The following is a 26,601-nucleotide window of genomic DNA, read 5'->3' as shown; positions in this document are numbered from 1 at the left end:
CAGCTGTGCTCTTGCCAACCAGCACCCTACCCACTGGGCTACCGCACTGGCTGCTAACATATTCTCAATGCTATTCTTCCTAATGTGTTCACTAAAAGAATAAGGAAAATCAGGTATTTCCAATAAAGATTTGTAGGAGTAAGATTAATTAAAAATTTAGGGGGCTGTATGAAGACAAAATAAATTTCAAATGAGTAAGACTTAGAACTGCTATGAAATGGTTTCTTGGTGCTGGGAAGAAGGCTCAGCAGTTAAGGAGACTTGTTGCTCTTGCAGAGGACCCAGATTCCCAGCATCTACACGGGGCTCACAGCCATCTGTAACCCCATTTCCAGGGGATCTAACAGGCAAGCATATGGCGCTTATACATGCATGTAGGAGAAAGTCATATACATCAAGTAAAATAAAAATTTCATTGCTTCCTTTTTTTTCTTTAAAGAAAGTACTTTTCTGGACAGGTGTGGTGCTGCACATCTTTAAGGCTGGCATTCAGAGGCAGAGAGATAAGCAGATGTCTGTGGAATTGAGGCCATCCTGATTTATAGAGTGAGTTCCAGATCAGTCAGGACTCACACACATACAAAAAGTATTTTTCCTTAAAATCCAATGCCCACAGTGCCAAGCACACACCATGAGTTGAGCTGGCTCCTGGCCCTCCTGAGTCCTTCACCTCTGTCCACCCTAAGATCTGACTGTGGTCCACATCTCCCTGGCCCTGCACATCACAGAGCTTTCTCCACAAAAGATACTGACCTTGTTGGTCCTGCGGTAAAGCCTGGGGACCTCCAGGGCACTCTTCAGATAACTGAAGCAAGACTCGCTCAGGTCCTGGACAATCCTGCTGTTCAGAGCGGGGACATGTGCAGACAAGGCGCTCTTGGAGTCTTCCAGGGCCGCTGTGACAAAGGACAGTGGAGTGAGTCACTGGTTTCGCTAGGGTAAGCTTCATTAAAATGTGACCATGACATTTAGAGTGTGCTAAAAAATCAGTTCATTAGTACAAAACCACAATCTCATTTATAGAAGTTAAATCAACAAGCAAAAAAGAAACAGCTAAGGATTTACGACTGGAGTCGAGGTGGTAGTCTAAACACTCCCTGAGTCTAAAGCCTTGTACTTTACAATATTTCTTATTCAAAGTCTGAGTCTAAATTCATTTTTTACCTGAGATAGATGAAAAATTCTTAAAGCCGATCATTTCAAGTTTCAGCTTGACTGTCTCCAGGAGGTCTGGAAGCTGAAACACATTTGGACACTAGTTCCTTCTTTTAATCAGAACGAGCAGCCCTGCATCCACAACCTCAGACACAAGTAACAAGTGTTGAAACCCAAGGCAGAGCCCATAGGTAAAGTTCCCAGCAGGTGGGAGGGTCAGGCTCTGCTTCAGCACAGCCACTGGGCACAGCATGGGGTGCTGGCTGCAAGGCCACTGAAGGCAGAAAAGCAAACCTCACTTTATAGCTCTCCATGACACCAGAATTGCTCACAGAAAATAGGCCACATTCTCTCAGAACACACAATATATTTTATCCAATCACACAAAATATAAACTGTGAAAAGCAAAATCTATCTGGAGGTGTAAATGCTAAGTGTGTCCATAAAGTTCTCTAAACGCTGGGAGCAAAACATGGGCCCAACAGAGAAAGTGGGTGGGGGCTCTCAGACATCTGGGGTAGTGAAGTGAAAATAATTACAGGCCAGCCCACTGTAGGCCATGCCCAAGCAAAGCTGAGCTAATGAGGAAGAGTAGAGCCTGTTATGCTGAGGGTTAGCTTTCTCCTGAGAGCAAGGAGCAGTGGGCACAGGTGTGTTACAGTAGGGACCAGGACGCAAAGATGTGCCCACTCAAAGGTCACTGTGGCGGGAAACATCCTGTAGGGCAGAATGTCCTTGTCAGGTGCGCGGGACCCCACAATTCACAGATCCATGTATCCACCAGTGCAATGAAGCTCACCCATTCCTGCAGCCTGCCTAGGTCTGAGACCACATACACCAGCTGAGTGCTGGAGATGGATGCGGTGCCCGCTTCTGAAGGATGGCTTCCTTGGTCTTCCAAAGGGTCTTTGCTGCCAGCCAAAGGCTTTTTAGTCTCCTTGGCAGTTTCATTAGAAATGGGCCTGGCAGAAAGCTGAAAAAGGATTTCAAGGATCAAACCTCGGAGACACGGGGTGTTTGTACATGCTTAGCAGCTCTGCACACACACTGGCTGCAGTGTACAGCATGGCTACCTCAGGTGGGTTTAGGTCCTGCTGTTTTTGGAATTGTGTCTTCTGGGACAGCCAATGGGGTAGGAAAGCCTGAAGAAGTCTGTGAGCAGAGGGGGTCAGGAGAGATAGGCTCCAACTTCCACAGAGCTCCCCCTCCTCCTAGCACCTCAGCTCACAGGTATATCCTCATCACAGCCACACACAGAAGCCATTTTGCCAATTTACAAAGAACCAGAGACTCAAGTCCACAGGGCGAGGGATGGCAGAGCTATGCTGACCTCAGCTGTTCTAGGCCTGTGCTCTGTTACGGAGAGCAGCTGTGCCTGCACTGCCCTCTTTGTAGTGTGCTTCTTTTTGAAGACTGTCTCCCTGTTTCTAGACTTATGCACCGTGAGGACTGGCTTGTGTGTCTGTCCCTGAGGATGTCCCTGAGGTGGCTCTGAACACAGATGTATGCAAGGACCTAAAGCTGTTGCTTAGCTCTTAGAGGCACCAAAAGCCACGGTTCCCGTGTCCCAGTAACGGAGTAAGTGTAGAGACCTACTGGCTGCAGAGGGTCAGGAGAGCCTAAAATGGAGGGGCTACTTCTGTTTTGATGATCATCTCACTCTTTAAATCTTAAACCTATTTATTTACTTTTATTTCTAATATTTTTCATTAAAGTGAACATTTTATTTTCAGGGTGCTTTAGGAATCTGATTTTGAGATGAGAAAGTCACTAGGGTGGGACTTCTCAGTAATTAATCCTGAGCTTGTGGCCAGGTGTTCACAGCTGGATCTGACACCACAGGACACTCTGGACACCCTGTAGGTGTTTAGCCACAAGCCCCTCGAAGTCCTCCCAGTGCTAGCTGGGTAGAGGAGGGCTGCATGGTGCCCACTCACCTCACTGACAAACACAGAGAATCTGGCCAGAATCTGCAGCGTGAGCCTCCACAGACGGTGTGCCAGCAAAGGCAGGAACATCTCATCGGACCAGCATTTGCCCAGGCTGATCCATGTTCTGTGAGAAGCCAGAAGGCAATACGGACTTCCAGCTGGAGAAAAAGCATGGACTCAGGGCACACCATCCGGTTACGGCTGCTTCTCACTCTAGGCATTGTCATACAACTCAAGGTAAAGAACAGGGCATGCTGTGGACCTGTGGCCAACAGAGATGCTAGAACAGCCCAAGACCAAGAGTCTTCACTGTGATGTCTGGTCACTTACTTGACAGTTCCCAGGCATGGGAGTTATCGTCAAACACGACGCTAACTGCCTTAAATGAGTGCTTTCTAGCACACAACACACCAACACACCCAAAGGTGTGTGGCAGCGTGTAAGCTTACACTTCAGTTTTTACTCTTCCTTACCTCAGTTTGGCTACTACCCACACAGAGGAGGTCAGTCCTTATGACTACTTCTGTAGAGATGGACAGGGAGACAACTCCATGACTCAATAAGGGGTTTCAGGATATATCAGGCTGTGTCAGAGCAGAACCTGGAACCTGTGTGCTACAGAAATACTATGTTTCTCAATGGCTACCAAGAATGGTGTGTCATGAATCTGAACACCAGCTACTTCCACCTGCCCAGAGTCCCAGGAGGCCTGGCTTGTGTTCCAACTGAGTCATTCTTAAGACGGGACAGGAGTATGCAGAGCCATGTACTACCTTCCCATAGCTGGGTTGGGGGCAGGAAGAAAGGTAAACTGCAGAAGTCTATAGATAGCTGACTGAATATACAGCCATTCCACACAAATGTGCCCAATCTCAAGAGCTGATCACAGAATCTAGAGGATACAGCACCGCACACAGGAGCACACACAGGAGCACGGCCCTGACATGTGGCATCCAGGAGTAAAAGGCCTGTAACTTTATAAAGCATTCTATGCCACCATATCTCTAAAGCAAGAAATTCAATGAACCAAGACTGCTTTCTATCTGTTGCATAAAAAAGTAAAATGTCTGAGAATTAGCTTATTAGTGGAATGCTTGCTTAGCATGTTACGGGGTCCTATTTTTTTGTTTTTTTAAGATGTTAAGCTAGTGTCCTTACTGCACAAATCCCTGTGTGGTGAGAAAACGCAGGAGCATGCTCAGGACCAGGGCTGAGCTGGCTGGTGAGCTCAGTCAGCCCTTTGAGGGACACCTGCTGTTTCCTGCTGAGCTTACCTGGAGCATCTTCTAGCCCATCTGTGAGGGATGCTTCTAAGGATCCTGCCACTTCTCTGAACCTGAAGAAGAGGGACATGGGTCAGCGTTGGTGCCAGGGGGCATCTACAAGATGCCTCTCCCAGCACAGCCTCCTCTCCTGCCCACTGACACCTGGTATTCTCAGGATGTCTCCCTGTTTGCTGTATAAGAAAGAAACTCCAAACAAGAAGCCACTGTTCTGGAGGGTTCTCTGCTCTCTGCAGCCAGTCTCAATACAAGCCACCCAAGCCTTACTGAGAGGATCCAGTCTCAATACGTGTCACCCAAGCCTTACTGAGAGATCCAGTCTCAATATGCGCCACCCAAGCCTTACTGAGGACCCCCTTAGTTCTACTTCATAGTAACAGCTCAAGGTCACACAGGTCTCCAACCCCCCATGTCGGAAATACCACAGTGAAGAAATGCCCCAAACTAAGACATGGAAAGCCGGCTTGGCACCTGCCTTTGTCACTTGAGAAAGACCCCAAGGCCCTAGTCAACCCTGGGCTCATTGCACATGCCCTTTATCCCCTGCTCGCCTTCCTACTGCAGCCTACATCCTAATGGCAGCCAGTCCCAGCGTCCAGCCACCCATAAGACCTGGGTTCACTAACAGAAGCAACATGTTTGACAACTGGCTGCTTCTGTGGGCACTGTTTCTAAGCTGCAGCCTCTGCACATTCTTGCCATTTGCTAACTCCCTCAGTAATGAGGAATCCTGACTAATGTTCATCTTAGTGACACCTGAGAGTCATCTGTGGCAATGAGCTGAGCAGGTGCCAGGGAAGCCTACAACAACAGCCTGGCCTTGGCAAGAGCAGAGGGAAGGCATAGAAGGAACACGAAGCAGAGAGAGAGAGAGATGGCAAGAGCCTGAGGGAGCAGCTCAATGCAAGGACTAGAGAAAGGGCTACAGGTGGCAGAGGTGCACACCAGCTTCGAGAACTGTGCCTCAGCCCCATAGCATCTTTCAAAATCTACACAAAGCACAGGGAAGCAGACTGATGCAGAGGCCGAGGGCCTGGCTTTACTGTCCACAATGGAACAGTGGAGCCATGTAAGAAGCCCAAGGTGAGAACGTGTCATTGCTATGGTTGCCAGTGGCCTAGAACATAGCACCCAACAGAGAGCATGAAGCTAGAAAGGAAACCAGGTTTAGTTAGCAAACTAGGTAAAGGCATGAGACCCCAAGTTATGTGAATGCTTATGTCAGTTCACAGAAACAATGGGCATGGAGCCCTGACAGCTAGCACTCCACACAGCATGAGACACCTGCTGCTGAACCAAGGAACACAACTCAGTGTTCCTGAAAGAAAGGTGAAAGCCAGCAAGCACAACTGCCTTATGGAGCCTAGCACCTTGCAAAGCTGCTGACTACCATAGTGAGCCCTGATCAGCCATGCTGTACTCTTCAGATGCACTAGAACGTCACTGTCGGTGGGCACTCAGGAGAGGAAACATCTAACTTTAACATCTGGGTTTGGGGGAAGACTCCTCACATCTTTCCTAAGCATCATGGTAAGCGGGAAGTGAAACTACTCTTACAGTGACTCCTGTGGCAGCCCAGCGCAGAGGGGGCCGCTTTCCTCCGCTCTTAGTACCAGACAGCATGAAGCGCATATGTGCTGTGGACATGCAGCTTTGAGGAGGGGACAGGAGACGAGTGAAGATACCTACGCCTTCACATCGCAGAAGGCACTGCAAACTGTACACTCACACAAACGTTCTAGCAGCATACTCCAGAAACTTCAATTCCTCTGTCTAATCTGAAGCTGTTGAGTCATGTGGGCATTTACTTTCTCCACCAGGGACTGAACATCTATGGAAGGGTAGGATCGGGTGAGTGACTGACCTTATCTGAAAGTAAACAGGCAAGTTCCACTTATTGCTGAAGCTGTGATAGGCAGGGTGTGCTCGAAGTCGCTTTACACTGGCCTGGGATCCACACTGCCGTTCAAACCTCCGCACAAAGTCCATGCTCACAGTGTATTTCTAGAACAAGAACAAATGGTAGGAGTTTCTCCATCAGCCAGTTACAGTCAGGAGCACATCCTCAAGACTGCAGCCAAGACTGCAGGGTCAACACAGAATCAGGCAGGAGTGACTGCCCTCAGGGAAGCCTCCTAATAACTCCAACTTCCCCTTCATTAGAGCGTCAGCCATGACCACAGCAATCTGTGCTGCTACCTAGGTGGGAGGGAAAAGCTCATATGAAGCCAGGTGCTCTACTGCAAGTCCAGGGCTTTCTAAATAAGACACTCTGCTTCCAGGGCAGCTCTGACCTTCATATGAGATCATAGACAGAAGATTCATCTCTCCCAGAAGACATCTTTTAAAAGGAAACGAAGAAAGAAAACCCACTGGAGGAGACACTGTATGATTTCTGTGGATGAAAGATGACAGGACAGATAGACACACTAAACAAATGTACTGTCACCAAGACAACCTCCCCTTCCTCCCCCACACAACTAGGAAACACAGCAAACTGCACTTGCCTTCTGTGGTGTCTCCATTCTCTAAGTCCCAGGCTCCCTGCAAGCTCTGCTGGACTTTCTCAGTTAGATAGGGCTCAATTCCATGTCACCAAATCCCTGAACTTAGTTCCTGTCACAGAGATAGGAACTTCAATGGAGACTAAGCCACAGATCTTAAATATTTTTAGCTAGTCCAGGTACCTCTTATTCTCTGGGGGGTGGGGGAGGGGACCTAGGTGTAAGGAGCTGAGACAAAGGCACCTAAACTGTTTCTGGAAACAGCAAGGCTGAAGGAGTACAGAGGACCACGCTTTCACAAGATCAGTGGCATTGGCTTCAAGCTGGAGGCATTTCTTCAAAGAAGTGATAGAGACTCACAGAGAATGCAGCCACTAACCCTGGGCCAGAAGGCCTGCTCAGTCCAGAATTCAGAGTTCAGGTTCTCTCAGAAAGATACCCTTTTGAGCCCAAACCTCTGTCGAGCCACCATGGTCCTTATGAGTCTCTGAAGAACACAGCAAAATAGAAAGACTCCTGATCGGCTCACACCCACACTGCTCCTTCATCCCACGCACAGCATTCAATCTAAAACATACCATTTCTAAAATCATGAAACCTGCTCACACAGCTTATGGAAAACACAAGTCACTATATCATTCAATCTTCTACACGCAGAACAAACAGCACAGTGGACAAACGGGTTTCTCTGGTACAAACTCCATTCATGTCTGAGCCAAAGTCTCAGGTAAGCTTCCTGTGCCTCTCTAGGCAGTGGAAGTACCAACACTAAACAGCACATTAGAAAACCAAGAAAATAGAAATGACCATGAAGGTAATTAACAGCGAGCACTTAACACTCAGGAGAGACCGTTTAGACACAACCAAAGAGACAGTCACTGCCCGGAAGGAAGGTCCCGAGCATCATGTGGAGTGCAGCAGCAGCAAAGGGGCCGAGGAGGATCAAGAGCCTGAGGAATCAAGTAACAACTAGGGAGACAACACGTGAACACTTCAGAATGGATGAAAATACTTGTCTTCACTCGAACTTCAGAGTTCGACCTCTTAGCAAACTACCTTCCCAAAAGAAAAGCAAGGTCATTGTGTGCAGACAAACAATATATATTGATTTTATTATAAAGACATGACATGTGCTATCAGTAAGCCTTACTGTGAAGCAGTGGCTTTCAATCTCCCTAATGCTGTGCCCCTATAATGGGGTTCCTCAGGTTGTGGTGACCCCAACCATAAAATTATTTTGTTGCTACTTCATAAATGTGATGTGGCTATTATGAATCGTAGTGTAAATATCTGATAGGCAGGATGCCTGACATGTGACCTCTGTGAAAGGGTCGTTCGACCCCCAGATGGGGAACTGCTGCTATGGCGCCTTCCAAGGACTGCAGTTAGGAAGAAGAGAAAGAATGTGCTGCTATCCCCCAGGAGCAACAGGCCACAGCAGGAAGGAGTGTCTGCAGAGTGAGGGCTCCAAACACTGGGAAATGCCTTGTTTTAAACACGTCACACAGGAAGTGGCAGGGAGCGGCACCAGGAGCTCACATGGTACCGAGGAGGATGGCACAGAACCTGAATTCCCTGTAAGTTATTGAGTGAAGAGGGAGGACACACCTGTCTCTGTAGAAGGAAAAAAAATCAGTGTAAAGGAGAAAATCCTCCAAAGCCTAAATTGTGAAAGGGCAGGAAAAGGAGGAAAAAAAGGGGAGGGGAGGTAAACACAGGCGTGAACCGGAACAGAGAGGAGCAGAGCACACCCCACCACACCTTTAAAGCCACATAACTAAAATAAATACTGCTTATGAGGAAAGAGCACACCAAACCAAGCTCCAGAACAAGTGCCCGGAGAGGGCTTGGCAGCCAGTGCCACGCTCAGACACCTGTTGGACAGCGCCATCAACGACAGTGGGCAGCAAGCCCACGTGTGGCTCTTGCGATCTTCACGGCTTGCTCCTTTCCCCTACAGTACACACCACACGCATGGGAGGTGCTGGGAATCAGAGCTCAGGTTCTCATGCTTTCCCACACCAGGAGCTCCTACTAGGCCCACAGCTGAAGTCTCATGAAAAACAATTCACGAATACTGGTTTTGTGAAGTCTTAAGACTTTCTAAAGGAGTGCAGAGAGTGTTGTGTATATCTATACACACGGCCTCAAGACTGAATTATGACCAAAATCTAAGATGGGAATGTGACTTGGAAAGACAGCTCAGCAGTTAACTCTTCTTTTTTTTTGTTTTTGTTTTTGTTTTTGTTTTTGTTTTTTTCAAGACAGGATTTCTCTGTATAGTCCTGGCTGTCCTGGAACTCACTCTGTAGACCAGGCTGGCCTCAAACTCAGAAATCCGCCTGCCTCTGCCTCCAAGAGCTGGGATTAAAGGCGTGTGCCACCACCGCCCGGCTTCTTCATCTTTTTTTAATGGGCATGGATGTTTTGCCCATATGTGTGTCTGTGCCACTTGCATGTCTGGTGCCTGAGAAAGAGGCTTCAGAGTCCCTGGGACTGGAGCTATAAGCAGTTGTAAGTCACTATGTGGGTGCTGGGAACCTAATCCTTGTTCTCTGGAAGAGCAGAAGTGTTCTTAGCCACCGAGCCATCTCTCCAGTCCCTGCATATGGTTCTTGTAGAGGGCCTGAGTTTGGTTCCCAGCACACATGTCATGAGGCTGACAATCTACTGTTACTCCAGCTCTGGGGGGGGTCTGATGCTTTCTTCTGTAAACTGCACTCAAGTACACAGACCAATCTCTTCACACATACACATAAGTAGAAATACAATTTTAAGATAAAATAAGAGCATTCTCATTCCTCCAAGTATCATATCCACACTTGAGAGAAGCAGTGTGTATCCAATAAAAACACTCCGTCAACAATCACAGTTTTGCCCTTTAGTAGCCTGAAACTACGTCAATCAAACTGTGACTTTCCTAAGGCACAGGGTATTTTTCAAATGACAAGCCATTACCTGGTGAAAGGCGTCAGGGTCCCCAGGGTTGAAGAGCGAAGGTAGCTTTTCCTCTAGTCCTCGAACTATTTCTGGCCACACAGAATTCACCAAGAAATCATAGCCAGGAACGATAGTGCCTTTCTCACTGTGGGACAAGGAGACAGGATCGGTCAGTTCGCCCAACTTGTACTTTCTGCACTGTGTTTACTCAGAGAGCCTCAGCCTCATCTCACTTGAACTGTTTTGAAGACCATATTTTCTGTGTGGATTATTTTGATTTCACTTCTGGGTCTCCGTGTTACATTGACCCTGATACCCTCACCCACCCTTCTTCCACACTTCCCCAACCCTGTCAGATATAACTCTCCTACTCACAGGCCACCACCCAGACTCTTAGCTAGGGAAACAGCAGCTGTAAGCTAATAGTGGCAGAGGTCAGCTCTCTCAGCACTCAGGAGGCTGAGATAGAAGAGTTCTAAACTCAAGGCCAGCCTGGTCCACAAAATAAGACTTGGTATCAAAACCAGCAGGCTTAGACCATAGGAAAGTAACCCTTGCATTCAAGAAGCTCACGATAAGGTATGGAGGCTCATTAACTTAACTGTGTTTCTCATGCTTAAGAGGATTCAGCTCTGAAATTCTACTACACTTCATGTAAAATTTTGGTCACAATCCCAATATGAGATGACACTAAGTTAGTCTGTGTGCTTTCTGCTGAATGTCCTACACTAGGTGCTGGATTTCTCATTTGAAAACTTGGCACCGAGTTCAGAGCACACACTCAAGCTCACAAAGAGGGTTCTATATGATAGAGGTCAGCTGGCAGTGCGGGACCAGACAGCTAAGGCCTCCTCCACTGTGCCAAGGAGGCTGCCTCATGCCCACGAGCACTTTGAAAGTCTGACAACTGGGAGAACGCTCAGTATGCTGGTCTGAGAAAGTATATGGCTGTCAAGAAGCCTGGAGTCTGGAGCTTGCTCAGGGTCCTCCCAGGTCATAGAATGGTCAGATGGCAATGGTTAAACAAACCAGTATCTATTGACGAAGGGAAACTGACCAAAGGGAGAAGAACTGAGGGCAGTCCGAGGTGAACTGTGGACACTGGGGTCAGCTGGATGGTAGGTAGGAGCTATGGCTGCCATGGACATAGCCCTGAGGTTAAGCTCAGCACCACAAAACCAGAAAACTGCTCTGGTTACAGAATGGGATGTGGGCCATGAAAAGAACACACTCCCAGTTTAAACTGGACTTGGGAGGAAGGCAGCTAAGAAAAGGGACATGGAGGGGAATGGAGGCTCCATCCAGAGGCAGCTTGGGCCTTGGCTTCATCCTGCACTTGAGCTGAGACCTGCTCATGAGCCAGCCCTGGGGTGCAGCTCAGGCTGAGGCCGTTCCCTACCTTGACACAGCTCCTCCTGTGACTTCCCGGAGAAGGCGGCAGTGCTGAGGGACGAATTCCAAAAGCTTGTTGTACATGAGCTGAAGGCCACTGGGGTGAGACTCAACAAACTGCTCAACAATCACCTACAGACAAATGAAAACTATTTAACAATGGCATTTAAAAGGAAACCATGAACTAGATACTACAGAGGTGGGAGGGCCACTTGGGCCACTCTCTGTTCAGCTGTTATTGTTTGTTTTCGGTTTTTTTTTTAATTTATTTATTATTTATTTATTACAAGTACACTGTAGCTGTCTTCAGATACCAGAAGAGGGCGTCAGATCTCATTATGGGTGGTTGTGAGCCATCATGTGGTTGCTGGGATTTGAACTCATGACCTTCGGAAGAGCAATTGGTGCTCTTACCCGCTGAGCCATCTCACCAGCCCCTGTTTTTGTTTTTTAAGACTCTCACTGTGTAGCTAGACTGAAACTCACTAAAGAAATCAGGCTGGCCTAAAGCTCACAGAGGTCTGCCTGCCTCTGCCTGCTTAGTGCTGGTAGACTAGAGATGTGGATCCTCATATGCAGGTGGGCTGTATATTTTCTAAATACTAACACTACACTGGTCACATTCAGAACCAGTGGCTATGTTTACCCATAGCTCTGACTTGAAGAAGGGAGGAGGAGGCTAGGTGGCAGACACTGGCCTGAGGCTGAAGACCTGCTTCCCCCAGGACAGGCCTAGGTCAGAGCAAAGCCCCATTTCAGTTCCTCACAGCCTAACCCTGGCATCTCCTATCAATACTGGGCCTAGAACAAGGTCTGAGGCAGATAAATAAAAATGTATTTCATGGATATATTTTAATTTTGGTTATAAGATTGAAACTCAAATTATAATATAACAAAAATCCATTAAGTTTTAAAAGACAGGAGGCTACACGTTACTCAATGGTATCTGTAAATGAGAAATGCTGCCCACAGGTTCATATCTGAGTGCTCGGTTCTCAGAGGCAGAGCCTTGTAGAGGACGTACTTCACTGTGGGCATCTGTTGAAGGTTACAGCCGTACGCTATCTCTTATTCCTGCTCTTGCCAGCATGCACTGCCCTCTCTGCCTTTACCATTTCTGTTCCCCTGGAACTGTATGTTAAAACAATTCTTTCTTTCTTAAGTTAATTCTGAATGGTGTTTCACCTTAGCAACAGAAAGCAAACTACTGTACTCAGTATACCACAAACTCCAAATGCTTTTTTACGTTATCACTCCAGACTCAGTCGAGTGAAACACTCAGGCTTGTATCTGTAAAATGCCCACTTACTGACAAATGCCAGCACAGTTTGTTCTCTTCCTTCCACAGACAGCTACAGAGTGTAACAAGGTAAGAACATGGGAAACTGAAAACTCATTTTAGCAGTTCTAAGGTTGCCCAGGATTAAAATTAATCTCTGTACTTAATGACAAATGTGTACATGGCAGGCTGGAGGACAGGCCAGCCCTCTGCCATCACAGGTGTTGACAGTTCCCAGCAGAACACACAATCCCCTACCGATAGCTGATCCAACAGGTCAAGTCCTTTATCTCTGAACATCCCCACTTCCCAGCCCCATGATTCTGCCCCGTTTCTCAAGCCTGGACCAATGTCATTTGTTCCCTGAAGAGCAGTGGGTGATTGTTATACCCATCCTTTGCATGCCTCACTTCTCTGGACCCTGCCAGTACTGTACCAGCTGTTCTCTTAGTCTAGTCCACCAACAGGACCAATGGTTAAATTGTTTTCTAGTGACTTAATTGGGTATAGCTCACCACGTTAACAGAGCTAAAATGTTTTGACCCATGCCTTCTTTCTGGGTGGGATTAACAGCAGAACTGAAGACATATCCAAGCTGCATCATGAATGTCCATCAGAATGTCCTCAGTTCCAGTTGCTAACTATGAGCAGGACCCTCTCCTGCATGCAAGCAGACACAGCTCCTTGAATCTCTGGTGTACCCAGCACTACTCCTTACACCAGCAGCACGGACCTCATTGACATATGGCTTCACTAGGACTTGGCCAACCAGAGCTTCTGCATCCCGAGTCTTGTCGATGGTGGCATAGGTACGCAGGCAGTGCCGGATGATGTCCACATCTGAGGTCTGCAAACCTTCCAGCAGGAGGCCTTCCAGAGATTGCTGCAGCATGGCTGTGATGCCAGCTATGCGCTGTGGGAACATCAGAAAGCTCACACTCAGTGGCTCCCAAACTCCAAAGGGCTGTACACACATTGATGCGTAACCTCACGGAAGGCAGCATGTGGACATTTAAGGGGGAACCCCGCCTAGGGTAACAGCCAATCACCTCCCATGACCTGTTCTCCAAGTAGATCACTGGCTGGAAGAATGAGAAATGTCACTTTTCTCTGAAGTTTCGAGATAAATTAGTTTCTGACAGACATTATAGATTTAAAGAGTTCAGCTCCCAGTACCCTCACTGCATGACTTACACCCACCTCTAACTTCAGTTCCAGGAGACTTAAAACCTTCTTCTGGACTCTGTGGACATCTGCACACATACAAGCAGCACACCCATACCCACACCCACGCTAAATGGTTTTTTAAAAGAAAAAAGCTCAGTCTAGGTCTTTGGGAAAATTCAATGTTAACTGTGCCATCTGGCATCAGATTTAGAGTGCTACCCCTACAAAGTGGAGCATGTGACTTAGTCTTTTCACAAAATCTGTAGGGATTGACACTTGGAAAATAGAAGTCTTAAAGCCAAAACCCAAGCCTGGGGTCAACATCCTGTAACTCCAAATCAGTGCCAGGCATGCTGCTAGATAAAACCAGACTAAGATTTTCTGCAACCCATAGCCCAGCCCCATCCACACTTACAGGTCTCACTTTGTCCAAAAGGGGCATGCCCTTGCTTTGCACAGCATGAAACTGGAGCTGGTTAAATTCTGTGGCAATTCTCTCCAAAACCTGTCCAGTCAAGAGTGGGCTAGGAGAGACAAGTAGAGAATATAGCTGCAAAGGTGTTGACTTCTCAGAGAACATGGCAGCTGACTGGCCATATGAATTCAGCTTTGAGACAGTGGCCACCTTGCCATAAGATCAAAATCAATCTTTGTGCCATCTGTCTCCTCCCGATCGGCATGCCCACATCATTCCAGCTGCAGTGGGCTGGGCCAGTGCTAAAGTGCGCGTGACTGGTGCTGCTAGGCTTTGTGCTTCAGGGCTGCCAGGTTCACAGGTGCCATGTCCTAGCACCTCTCTCCAAGGCCAGCTCCCAATTGCCCTCACTGTCCCTGTTCTGACTGCATGTCTCTGCTTCTGTGATCCCTCAGTCTTCTTTTCTTGTTACCCATGTAACTCCCTGTTTCTAAATTACCTCTGATACTTCTTAAACCCTTAGCAGTTTTGTCATTTTAGTGAAGCTGGCCTTCTAGTAGCAATAAATATGACCCCTGAAATACCTTTCAATTTAAATAATAGCTTAAAGTTATGTGACCAATAGTTAAAAGAGTACTCGCTGTATGCTGCAGGTCCTAGAGAGAAGGCATTCAGTGAGAATCTGGCACAAAAATACAATGTGGGCATCAGTCCCCTAACACATGCTATAAGTGTCAACGCCATTTGAGGAGAGGGAGAGCAGCAAGGGACAAGTGGTTTACTAAAAGAGCTGAGCATGTGGAAACAGCACAGTGAGGCCATTGGACGGCCTGACCCTGGACTGTACCATCAGAGCTTCAGCGTGGAAGAGAAAGCTGCCCAGAAGATGCTCGTGTCTTTAGTGTCTGCAGCTCTTCTGGAGCCTGGATTGCTTATGTCTAGTGTCTAAATACCTCTCAGCCTAACTGTTCACTAATATGCCCTTGTCTTCCCTCTGTGACAGTGACAAGTGTTGATCTGAGCTAAGCAAACCTCCTAGAGGTGACACAGAACAAGGTAGGCACAGGTCACAGGTGTAGTTACCAGGAAACCTATTCTTCTTCCCTAGGGCACTACCTGGCACCTTTATTGGGAACCTGCCAGCAACTGGCACTGGTAATGAGGACAGGACCCTGATGCCAGGGACCCAACAATCTGACAGGAAAGGACTCAAGTCAACTGACAGCTTTTGTTCCTGCTAGGTGTCTGCAGCAGGGAGGTGGAGGTCAGGGGAAGCTTTCTGTGGTAACTTCTGTACATTCTGATTCAGAACTGCATGAAACTTTCTAGAGCAGGAGGGATCTAAGTGTCTAAGATGACAGAGGGAATGTCACCAAGCCCCACACTTTAAACTTTTACTTCCATTTACACAGTGCCACACCAACTTGCCATGTCTTATGCATTTCGAGTGATCTGGGCAGTCACGGGGAGGTGAGAATGAAAGAAGCCATGAGGAAGGATGGGGTCTGTACACTGGGCTCAAGTCTCAGACCTGCTCCTGTCATGGAGCCTCAGCAGGCTCCAGGAACTCTGGAGAGCTGTGTCACAAAAGGAGGCCTAGGGGTTTAAATTCATAGACTGACAGGGTGGGAGGCCAGGCCTAAATCTGGCATGGAGGAGAAAGTGAGAAGAGGCAGGTGCAGTCATGACACAGCATCAGCCTGTAGTGCCAGCCTCATGCACAGTGGGAGTCTGTTTCTCCAAGACTCTAAGCTGGCACCAGGCAGGCAGTTCTAGAGATGAGAGACAGAAGGCAAGGGAAAGAGCTGTTTCACCCTGGAGAGCAGGGAAGGACAGAGCACTCGCTCTCTGGGATGAGGGAGAAAGGCATGAGTGGAGCTTTTCTGCCTTGGGCAGAGGGAAGAGAAATACATGTGTCAATGTCTCCTCTATGGCTGCACTGTCTGAGGAGCAGCTGGAGAGCCTCGGTGAGTCACATTGATCCCAGTCTGAGGCTGGAAGAACTCATGCGCATCAGACAGTTCAGTGTCCCTTGAAGGTCACAGAGGCCTCCTAGGGTGTGTGCTATGGGCAGAGTTCTGAGACTGTGCCTGGACTGAGCAGGGATGACAGGAAGGACAGGAGAACAGGTGTCCAGGAAAGACGCTGGGGTTGGGGTCAGGAGAGCAGCCTGGGAAGGACTGTCTCCATGTGCTGCAGTGCAGGAAGAGCAAAGTCAATGCCACTCCCCCCACCCCCACCCAGCATGGCATCCAGCACCCAAATGTGAGCACCACAGGCACGTGCCACCACACCTGGCTGAGTCACTTTTGAAAACACTAAACTAGACTCAGATTCCAGCAACAAGTCCCACTCAAATAAGTTTTAGACTGGATGTGAGGTACTCAGCAAAAACACTTACCTGCTTCCTTCTTGTGAAGACACATCTTTAGAACTTTGAGAGTTTAAGATTTTTTCAATTTTCTCAACCGATCGAATAACTTGTATAAGTCTCAACACACTCATCTATAAAACGGCATCAAGCAAAAAGCAAACCAAAATGAAACACTTATCAGGTTGCTGAGTCTTAATTACCTCATTTCCTTATTTTAATAAAGGAGAGGCAAAGGTCAACATTATAAATTTTAAATATTTTTACATAATCCTCAATTCCCAAGGATGTGAATTCAATTCTGGCTTTCCTACAGTAAATTTCAAAATTTTATCATAGTTAAATGACAAAAAATAAGATAGCAATCTTGCCACCCCTTACATTTATTTTCTTAAAATGCATTTCCACGTTTTAGTTTCCAATATACACATCGTCTTTAACTACATAAGCAGGGTAACCTACATCCTCAAGTGTCAGGTCAATAAATGAACTTACTACTGACAAAATGTCCAAAGCGGGACAAAGGGGACACGAGGTTCAGTGAGGTGATGCCCAGAAGGACGAGCTGCTGGCAAACACTGAGCTCCAACCTCTCAAAGTGCACAAGTGTACCCTCTGTGCTGCGGACAAATGGCATGCTAGGCTAAGCTTCACTTTTACTACCTAATTTACTTAAGCTAGTGACCACTCAGGGACATCTGCAATGCTGTCTTATTTCATTAAGTCCTGACTGATGAGCAGGAACAGCCTGGGGGAGGGGTGGGGTGTTCATGGCATGTTACACACTGCCTTAAAGCATTAACATTATCCTCTCTCCTTAGTGAGACCAGGGATGAGAAGACCCATCTGCACAGTACTGATGCCATCATTCTGCTCAGTAGAGTGCCCAGGGAGAGGAGACCACAGGGCCCACAGCAGTGATAAGGCATGAGGCAGAACCAAGGTCTGGGGTAGACACCATAATGTACCTTTTTCTTCCTAATGTCTTCTTGCTTAGTCATTCGTTCATCTACTGCCAGAATTCCTTCACTGACAGATGACCTAAGACTCTTGAGAATAATAAAAAAAATTTGGCAAATATTAAATGTAACATTATAAAACTGACACACTCAATTCTATTTTTTTTTTTTTTTTTTTTTTTTTTTTTTTTTTTTGGTTTTTCGAGACAGGGTTTCTCTGTGTAGCCTTGGCTGTCCTGGAACTCGCTCTGTAGACCAGGCTGGCCTCGAACTCAGAAATCCGCCTGCCTCTGCCTCCCAAGTGCTGGGATTAAAGGCGTGCGCCACCACCGCTCGGCTCAATTCTATTTTGTAAGCCTTAGTATACCCAGGCCAATATTCAGATATCAACAAAGTTACAAAACATGAGATGGAATGAATCCCTGTAAGGTACCTAAGATATGGAGGCACAATGAAACACAAAGCCAAGGTCACAGCAGACTAACTGCCGAAGAAGTAACATACAAGTGACACCACAGTCAGCCGCAGTGGAGGAAGGACAATCAAAGCCTGTGTTTGGAAGCATCTGTGATTGAAAGAGGGTGCAATATGGTGGAGACCTTGCAGGTCTGCAAACACACTCGGGAAAGATCCTTAGAAGGTCAGAGAGAATGGGGACAGCCCCACTCCCAGTGGGAGAGGCATAGCCTGGCTTTTGCAGGCTTCCCTTTGAAGAGAAGGAAAAATTAGGGGTCAGGGAGCGGTGTTGGCTTCTGCAGACTAGAATCTACTCAAGCAATATGGAAAAAGCATGGTAAGAATGGGGAAGTTCAGACCAAGAAGCCAGAAGAACAGAAACACCAGTGTATCCAGGAGCTACTGAATTAGGCCAACTGGGAAATAGTCATGAATGAAGGTGATGAAAACTAGGGTAAGTGGGGAAATCACACTTTCTACAGAAAAGTAAATTCTCTCAATGTTACAAAGTACTACAGTAATGGCTACTAACAAGGCAAACAACAATTCCCCATCTCAGGATCTCAAAGGCCAGCTTCAGGGTTGAGAAGCAAACCCAGCAGTCTGGCTGATGTGTCTAGGATGTGGTGGCAAGGCAGACAGTGGGACAGAGGGAAGGAAGAACAGAGAATGAGCTGGCATGAGAGCTGGATGCTGGCAGAGTCCATAGAAAGCTGAGAGACGGGGCTGTGGGAGCTCCAGGCAGTCACAGGAATGTGGAGCCCAGCAGTGGACCACACAATCAGTCGCTTTCACTCTGTGGAGAGTAACTCAGAAGAGCTTCAGGAAAACCAAGCAGCAGCTCAGCAGCAGAGCTCCTCGTGAGCTCCAAGCCAAGCTCAGGGCACTGCAGCCTCCCTCCTTCCTTCCCTCTGGAGGACGCCTGACACGGGCACCATTTTCCCACCACTGTGCGCACGTGTCACATGTTCAGACATGGTCTAAGGCTTCTCATGACCATGGTGACACACACAGGCCACCTTGGGACTGAGCACCAAGCATGTGAAAACCTCACAGTACCAAAGGGCCTGGCAGTCAGGGGACCTGAGACTGTGGGAGGAACAAGCAGACAAAGGATGGGATGACCCCAACCTCCACTGTAACACTCACTCAGAAGTCAACCCCCGGTGGCTTTCTTGTGCCACATCAGAGAAACATTTAAATTCTTGTGTGTAGGTTATTCTGTTAAATTGGTGTCCTCCTTCAGTTGCTTGGGGTTTAAAGAACCTTGTGGGCCAGAACCCTAATCACACATCATTTATCACCTGGTAAAATACTTATAAAATAATAGATACTTAGGATACAAGCCAGTTCCAGCCAGGTGGCTGGTCACTAACAGGCTGAGTCTTCAACCCTCCTCCAGCCACTTTAAAGCCATGTACTTGAAGACTCTGCCCTTAGTCATGTTGCAGACAGAAATATCACATGCTAAAACAGAGAATCATTTATCTGCAACGTTTGAGATGAAAACTAAAACTACTGACCACTAAAACCAACAGACAGACTAGGATCTCGGATTCCTAAGCAGATGGGAGGGAGCACTGTGCTTCATAATAAACCACTGAGTAACAGCTGGGGAACTTACCAGAACCTCTTCTCGTAATTGTCCCAAAGGCACAGAAAGTTGGTTGAGGGCTCTGTCCATGCCAACCTAGAGGCAAAATCATGACAGCTCAAAATCATCAGTCCTAATCCAGTGTAACAATCTAAGTGCCCATGGCCACTTTTGGCAGAGTGTGGCTACCCATGAAGACCATGAGAAGAAGGAAGTCACATAAAAGCCTCATTACATATAAGCATCTTTGGAAGATTCAGGGTTTTGTGATATTGGGGTGAGCTGAGGACGAGTGCTCACTGCTAAGTCCACAGCAAGTGTACTGACTATCATCTGAACATGATGGTTTCCAATTGGCTGGTGCCAGAGTCTAATAAAGAGCATCTCACCTAAATCCGATAACTCTTGGGGAAAATCCAAATTATACATAGGGAAATAATCTTTGAGTTTCTAAATCTATTGGAACAGTCACCTTAATAACTGCAGTACATTCACAAAGCAAACACAGTGCATTCATTTTCATGTTTCTTAAGATTCCTAGAGGTTGTGCTTTCTATATTTCTTAGGACAAACACTTAAAAGCAAAATAAAATACGAGTAAGTCTTTAAAAAAAGGAAAAAAAGAACTCTTTGAGAGTATTAAAATCAAGTGTTCCCATGCTACTCTGACCAGTCCCTGGCATGCTCCACATGTTCATGAAGGCCAGCCTCCTGCAGATCACTGCTGCTGCTCCCTGCTGGCATTGCACGTGTGTCATTCAAGTGAGTAGGCTCTCCCCAAGAGTGGCTGTCATGTGCTCTGGCACAATAACCTAACCAATGGGACCTCTTGCAAACCTGTCAGCACCCAACAAAGATGGCCCCTTGCTGCCCCTCCCTTTACCATGCTCACAACTAACACCCAACACTAACTCAAGAATAATCAAGCCACACTGAGCATGGTAATGCACACCTATAACCCAGCACTCCAGAGACAGAGACAAGAGAAAACTTTGTGGAAGTCTGTGACCAGCCTAGGCTACACGGTAAGTTGAGGACAGCCAGGACAATAGATTAAGACCCTGTTTCAAAAGTCAAGTATAGTAGCATACACCTTTACTGCAGTACTTGGGAGGTAGAGGCAGGTGGATCTCTGAGTTTCAGACTAGCACATGTATACACAGAGTGCCAGGGCTATAGAGAGTCTGCCTCAACAACAGCAACCACAAAAGCCCATTTCAGGAAAGCCAAAAGTACAAAGAGAATCATAAAACCGTACAGTTTTATGTGAGCAAGAACTAAAATCAAAAGTGCTACACAAGCTCAGTTCTTCGGTGACTGACTGACATTACTGAGTGAACCCTGAAACTATATGGTTTCTACAATGCTGCACTTTTAAGAACCAGCCCACAGGAAAGAGGACCTATGTGCTGCATCACTGACAGGGAAGTGGAGGACGCTCACCAGGTTTGTTGAGAGGTTGACAAAGTCCGCGTAGTCCTTGTTGATGAGCTCCACCATGGCCGTCTTCAGCAGCTTGTAATACAGCTCCAGGTCATCCCTCAGCTCCTCCAGCTGCACCCGCTTCCTGCAGTCAGACACAAAATGATCCACATCGAAATCCTCCTGGAATGAGCAGGAAAGCCAAGTTAATGACACATGAAGACAGGAGGAGGGGACAGTGTACCACTCATGAGGTCTGTCACTCTCACACAGGTGCCCACAAAGGCCAAGGGCGGTCTCCTTGTGATCTCATTCTACAGGGAACTTAAGTTTCTAAATTGACACAATTCAGTTAAGGCTCTTCTAAAAACTGAAACAGCTTTCTTCCCTGAACTTTAAAAGTATTAGACATTCAGTCTAAACATTTCAAGCCAATAGACTATGAAACCCAGAAAGAAAAAAGAAAACGAAATCTTCGTGCTTTACAAGATATACACTTGACACTGTGGTTCACATGCACACCTGCACACATGCACCTAATGCTTCTCCCAGAAAACAACACAGCTCTGGTGTATTTTGTAACACTGAGCTTGCACTTGAGTGTCCACAGCCTGGGCTTCCATGGAACTGGCAAGGAGCCCAGCACTTCCCATTGTGGTCTCTCAGGCCACCAGGCTCTTAGCTTCTCCTCCCAGTATCAGAAGCTCCTGGTAGGCTGATGCAACTACAGCTAGCAGATTACCATCTATTTCACCTGTGACTGAGCGAGCATCTTACTAGTGGACCTGCTTCAGCTAGTGTAAGGCCCAGAACGCATTGCTATGATGGCATAATTCCATTAACGGTGTACAAATCAAGAGTTTGGCTGAAAAGAGGTGGTCATTTTCCTGAGACATAAAGCCGAGCTTTGGAAAGACTGGAAACAGGCAATTTGCTAAGACCAATTTTACTGGGTCACGTAAGGGTAAACCCAGCAGGACAGGGGTGGGAAAACCACAAATCCAGAAGAGTCTGCAGCAGAGCCTTTGCGAGTGTCCACAGGTTCTCCTGCCACCGAGAGAAACAAAGTGAACACAGAAGAGACCATACCAAACTGGAGCTGGCAGAGTGACTTCAGAGTCATGGCAGCAAAGAACATATGGGTACTCAATATCTCAAACTAAAACACTAAGGTCTGCACACACCACTTCTTCAGGTACCAGTTAACATGGCAGTCAGCCAACCAAATACCACGACCATCTAGACAAAAAGACTTCCTCCAAACCAAAGCACCGCAGCCACCTACAGAAAAGCTATCCGCGTCTCCTTCTGCAGCCATAGCCAGAGGCTGTGGGAGAGCATGGACCACAACCCAGCAGAGTATTAGCAGGTATATGACCTTGGACAAGACATCTGACAAGGGAACTAAGTGTCTTATTCCAAGTGACTTTTATTTAGGGTTGCTTGTTGTCACGGCACAGCTACTTGATGTAGAATCAAAGATATTCTAAGTAGCTTGGTTCTAGCCTCGTACGTAGACAAAAGGCTAAAAATCAGTAGTAACTTAGTTCACTAAGGTAGCAGGATCAAGAGTTCAAGGCCAGCTTGGGCTAAACAGCAAATTATTGTTTAAAAAGAAGAAGAAAAAGAGAGCAAAGGAAAAGAGCTTCCGGTCTGCATGTCAAGCAAAAGGGGTGCTAGGTGACTGCCAATGCTGTGAGGGGGTGGAGGGGTAGGGATGCCCTGCTGTGGTGTCACCAGGGAAGATGAGTGCGACAGTTGATCCTGTCAGCTGGACAGGATGAGAGTCACAGTGGAGACAAATCTCGGGGCATCTCTGTGAGGGTGTCTCTACAGAGTGAGCTCAGCATTAGCATCCATTACTTTCTGCTCCCTAGCTGCAGGTGCGAAGTGACCAACTAGCGACCTTAAGCTCTGCCACCGTTCCTTTCTGCCATGGTGGTCTGGCTGTAACCCCTCAAACTGTAAGCTGAAACAAACACTTCTCTGAGTTGCTTTCTGTCAGGTATTTGGTCCTAGGACTGAGAACAGAACACAGCGAGACAGTAATAACAACTCTCCAGCCAGAAACTGTGAGCAATAGGGATTAACACATAGAGAAGAGAGAAGACTAGAACCAGGACAGCAGAAAGCCAGTGGGAAGGCGTAACAGAGAACAGAGTGGGACTTGGGTATGTGTGTCATGGAAAGAGAAAAAGAAGGGATAATCATCAAGCTTGTGAGCCTGTGAATGTAGAGGCTCGAAGTCTCAGTGCAGCTGACAGCACAGGAGAGGGTCAGGCCACAGCAGCCACCAGGAGGGAGCCCACAGATGTGGGACTGAGGCTGTCATCAACAAGGTGAGGATGCTCTGTGTTTCGTGAACAGGAATGACGTCACATGCTGGCTGACAGACAGGAAGGATGTCATGTCAGTGTGCCCAAGCACACAGTCTGACCTTTGTCAGCAATATTGCCTTCTACTACCAACACCTACTATCCTGCTTCATTGGCTAGACAGCAATCTCCTTCACCAGCTCCTCCTTCTAATACAATGATAAAATCCTGTAAGCTCCCATTCAAGGGTGACACCACTTCATGATGGAACTGGGTGAAACACAATCCCTCCTATGATGCTCGGGGCACGTCAGTTCCTATCCCATCCCACCTACATTTCTGGTTTGGATCCTGACATTCCTCCACACTCCAACCACCACAGACCAAGCACAGTCTCTGAACCTGCACATGCTTTCTCACGCTCAACAACCAAGTCACACCTTTCTGCCCCATCTCCTCAATTCTAGACTTGTAGTTGGTACACAGTAGGGTGCTCAATGAGTGAGCAAACATCTGCTGCCACTGCTCAGCAGGCTGACATCATCTTGGCAAGATAACATGTTTCTAATCAAATGACTGCAATCCACATAGTCTCAACTCTCCCAATGTGTATCTGATATCCTAATCTTGTAAAAAACAAAAATCTATGCTACTGAAAAATATGTTGAATACAATACAAATGTATACATACAATTTGGATAACAGGCAATCCTCCTGCCCTTTCTGTCACCAAACTAACTCATAAAATGTTTCTTTGAAGGAAGCATAAATAATAAAGGACCTTAATTTCTGGCTCCACCTGGAAAAACCAACATTACACACAATGGCTGTTCCATGTCGTTTACAAGTCACATCAGCAGAACCACAAACTTTGAACTTTGTGGCATACTCAGAGAGCAGACGGCATGAAAAAGCAAGGGGCAGCCCGGCCATTCTATCTCCAGTTTGATCATGTTGTTTCCACTACACTCTCGCGGTTTGCGTCATCTACTCTCAGACACTGCATTTAACGGAGGCATCACATCAGTGTGAGTGAGAAAGACACAGACAATACTCAACCCTGAGGCAATATCGCAGAAAGGCTGCTGGCACTAGACCTGCAGGAGGCCCGAGTTAAACGGTGAACACAGTAAGTTTTCTCATCTCAAGTCAAACAGACCATGGTCCCTGGGCAAGCTTTCCCCCTCCAGACTGCTGTCCCTGTCATGTACCTTTGGCTCTTTTTAACCTCTTTCCAAGGCCGGGGTAGAACAGGAGCTTTCTGAATCATTCTTTCAAGCATCCCATTTTAACTCATTTATTGAGGCTGGAGATGGCTTAGCAGTTAAGAGTGATTACTACTCTTATGGAGGGCCAGAGTTTGGCTCCCAGCACCCACATGGCAGCTCACAAAGCACCTGTAATTCCAGTTCTGGGGAATCCGACAGTCTTCTGGCCTCTGAGGGCTTCTGCATACACCGTGCCCATAAACTCAGAAAGGCAGACACACGTACCCATAAGAGTACTTCATCCCTGGCTCTAGAAAAGTCTCTCACACATGAAAACCTTTATGGGCACAGTAAGGAAGACACATATAAATTAAAACCAAACACCAAAACCTCAATGCTTTCTTTGGTCATGCCAACTAAATGCAAATGCCTAAACAGAGATCGGCCAGTTAAGTCAGAGGGAAAAATTACCATGTGAAAGGGGAGCAGGGTGTACATGAAAACACACAACACAAACACTATCCTGTAAGAGTTACACTCATTTGCTTAATATTTTATGTGCCAAAGAGATTTTTTTTGTACTTTCGAGACAGGGTTTCTCTGTGTAGCCCTGGCTGTCCTGGAACTCACTCTGTAGACCAGGCTGGCCTCGAACTCAGAAATCCGCCTGCCTCTGCCTCCCAAGTGCTGGGATTAAAGGCGTGCGCCACCACTGCCCGGCCGAGATAGAATTTCTTACTTCCTAACCTAGGAACCAGCTTTGAAATGGTCCCTCAAATCTCAACTGTTAAATGGCACACTTCTGGCTCAGATTTGTCATCTCAGCCCTAGGGAGGCTTGAGAGGAGGATCGAGACCTGCCCGGGCTACAACTCAACAACACCTCCCCTCCCCCGTCTCAAGAAAGAAACTAGGTGTAATCATGTTTTGGGGTTGTTTTAAGTGACAATAGCGGAAAGGTGCAACAGGCCAAGCTCCTTCAGTTGCGGCTCAAAGACTGCGCCGTTCGGAGGTTGTGCCTTCTTGGTGAAACGCTATCAGCGAAGTGTTTTCGGTTTGGATTTGTAAGCAGAGTTGCTGTTGGGCTGCAGGGTGACGAGGCTGTCAGGCTCCCACTTCTTAATGTCAGAGCGATTTCAGCCCGGACACCCCCGCCACCTTCCATCCCGCGTCCCTGACACCCGCCGGAGCCTCTGGGAACCGCAGGGCCTCAGCGTCGGATCAACTCGGCGGCTGGTCTGCCGGGTGCCCTCACCTTCATGAACTCGTCCTTATCGAAGCATAGCGTGTCCGGCCCGGTGGGCAGGTTCATCCTGCGTTTCTCCATCACACCGGCCGCCGCCCCTCAACGCCAAGACCTCAGGGGACGCGGCAGCCCAGCCCACCCCCACCGTCCCAACTCCACTTCCGGTTCCGCCAGTACGGCGGCGGCGGGCGGCAGCCAATAGACGAGCGTCGCGGGCGGCTGCGCACTGTCGGCGATAAGAGCGGCGCGCTGGCACCCGATGCTCGCAGCCTGGCGCTACTGCCTCCGGTAGCCGAGCGTGGTACTGCAGCCTCGCGCACGCACCGAGGCAGCTGGCCCGGGAGAAAAGTGAAGAACCAGGACAGCCTTGTTCTTTTCTCCTGGGGAGAGTCCCAGAGCGGCCGCCTCCGAGAAGAAAACGTCACTGCCTTTAAAGATGGTCAGCGGAAGGTGATCCCTTTGCATTTCAGTTTAGCCCAAACAGGAAACCATCCCTCTAACTGAATGTTGGGGTAAATTCGGAGACCCTATCCCCTGAGCCAGCGCTGGATGGTCAGGCCTTCTTAGAGAGAGAGTGGAAAGGATACATGAAGTGGACATGTCCCTAACATGTTGGGGTGTGTGTGTCGCAAAGAAATCTTTGTTTTCTTGCTAATATTTTATTCTTATTACCAAATCTATCACCCTCACAAGTGAACTCGCCATGCGCTGACCACGCTCTGTCTCCAGGTCCTCTTTACCCAGGCCACCACCACTATCATGGCTGGCACTGGAAGAAATTGTTAGAACATTTCACCAACACCTTCTTTAGCGATTCCTCCTGTAAAAGAACAAACAAAGCCTTTCTTATCAACTCAAAATATTATTATCCTTGAACCTAACAAAACGAAGAGTTCTCTGCTGATATTGGTCTGAAAGATGTGGCCTTCAGCCTCCAGTTATAATTACAGAGTAGCAAATTGGAA

The 26,601-nt window shown here is 47.5% G+C and overlaps 1 protein-coding gene across 2 annotated transcripts in view; it reads right to left on the bottom strand.

Annotated features, from left to right (window-relative positions):
• The window catches only part of Cog2 (component of oligomeric golgi complex 2), a 30,107-nt gene extending 4,279 nt beyond the window's left edge, over positions 1 to 25,828 (bottom strand). The window contains exons 1-15 of one of the 2 annotated variants that reach the window (XM_031341790.1): positions 25,646 to 25,828; positions 20,890 to 21,051; positions 19,477 to 19,542; positions 17,406 to 17,486; positions 16,468 to 16,571; positions 14,067 to 14,175; positions 13,218 to 13,397; positions 11,213 to 11,337; positions 9,832 to 9,958; positions 6,234 to 6,373; positions 4,361 to 4,422; positions 3,093 to 3,244; positions 1,955 to 2,128; positions 1,165 to 1,237; positions 754 to 896 (exon numbers count right to left, since the gene is read on the bottom strand). In XM_031341790.1, coding sequence (XP_031197650.1) covers positions 754 to 896; positions 1,165 to 1,237; positions 1,955 to 2,128; positions 3,093 to 3,244; positions 4,361 to 4,422; positions 6,234 to 6,373; positions 9,832 to 9,958; positions 11,213 to 11,337; positions 13,218 to 13,397; positions 14,067 to 14,175; positions 16,468 to 16,571; positions 17,406 to 17,486; positions 19,477 to 19,542; positions 20,890 to 21,051; positions 25,646 to 25,717 — 1,770 coding nt within the window. In that variant the 5' untranslated portion in view covers positions 25,718 to 25,828. The remainder of the gene's footprint in view (positions 1 to 753; positions 897 to 1,164; positions 1,238 to 1,954; positions 2,129 to 3,092; positions 3,245 to 4,360; positions 4,423 to 6,233; positions 6,374 to 9,831; positions 9,959 to 11,212; positions 11,338 to 13,217; positions 13,398 to 14,066; positions 14,176 to 16,467; positions 16,572 to 17,405; positions 17,487 to 19,476; positions 19,543 to 20,889; positions 21,052 to 25,645) is intronic. The other variant, XM_031341791.1, reaches the window with a different exon arrangement.
• Positions 25,829 to 26,601: the final 773 nt, after the last annotated feature.

This window comes from Mastomys coucha, unplaced genomic scaffold, assembly GCF_008632895.1.
Source record: "Mastomys coucha isolate ucsf_1 unplaced genomic scaffold, UCSF_Mcou_1 pScaffold22, whole genome shotgun sequence".
Classification (NCBI taxonomy): domain Eukaryota; kingdom Metazoa; phylum Chordata; class Mammalia; order Rodentia; family Muridae; genus Mastomys; species Mastomys coucha.
Note: the sequence above shows the minus strand (reverse complement) of the source record. Positions and strands in the feature narration are given on the sequence as shown.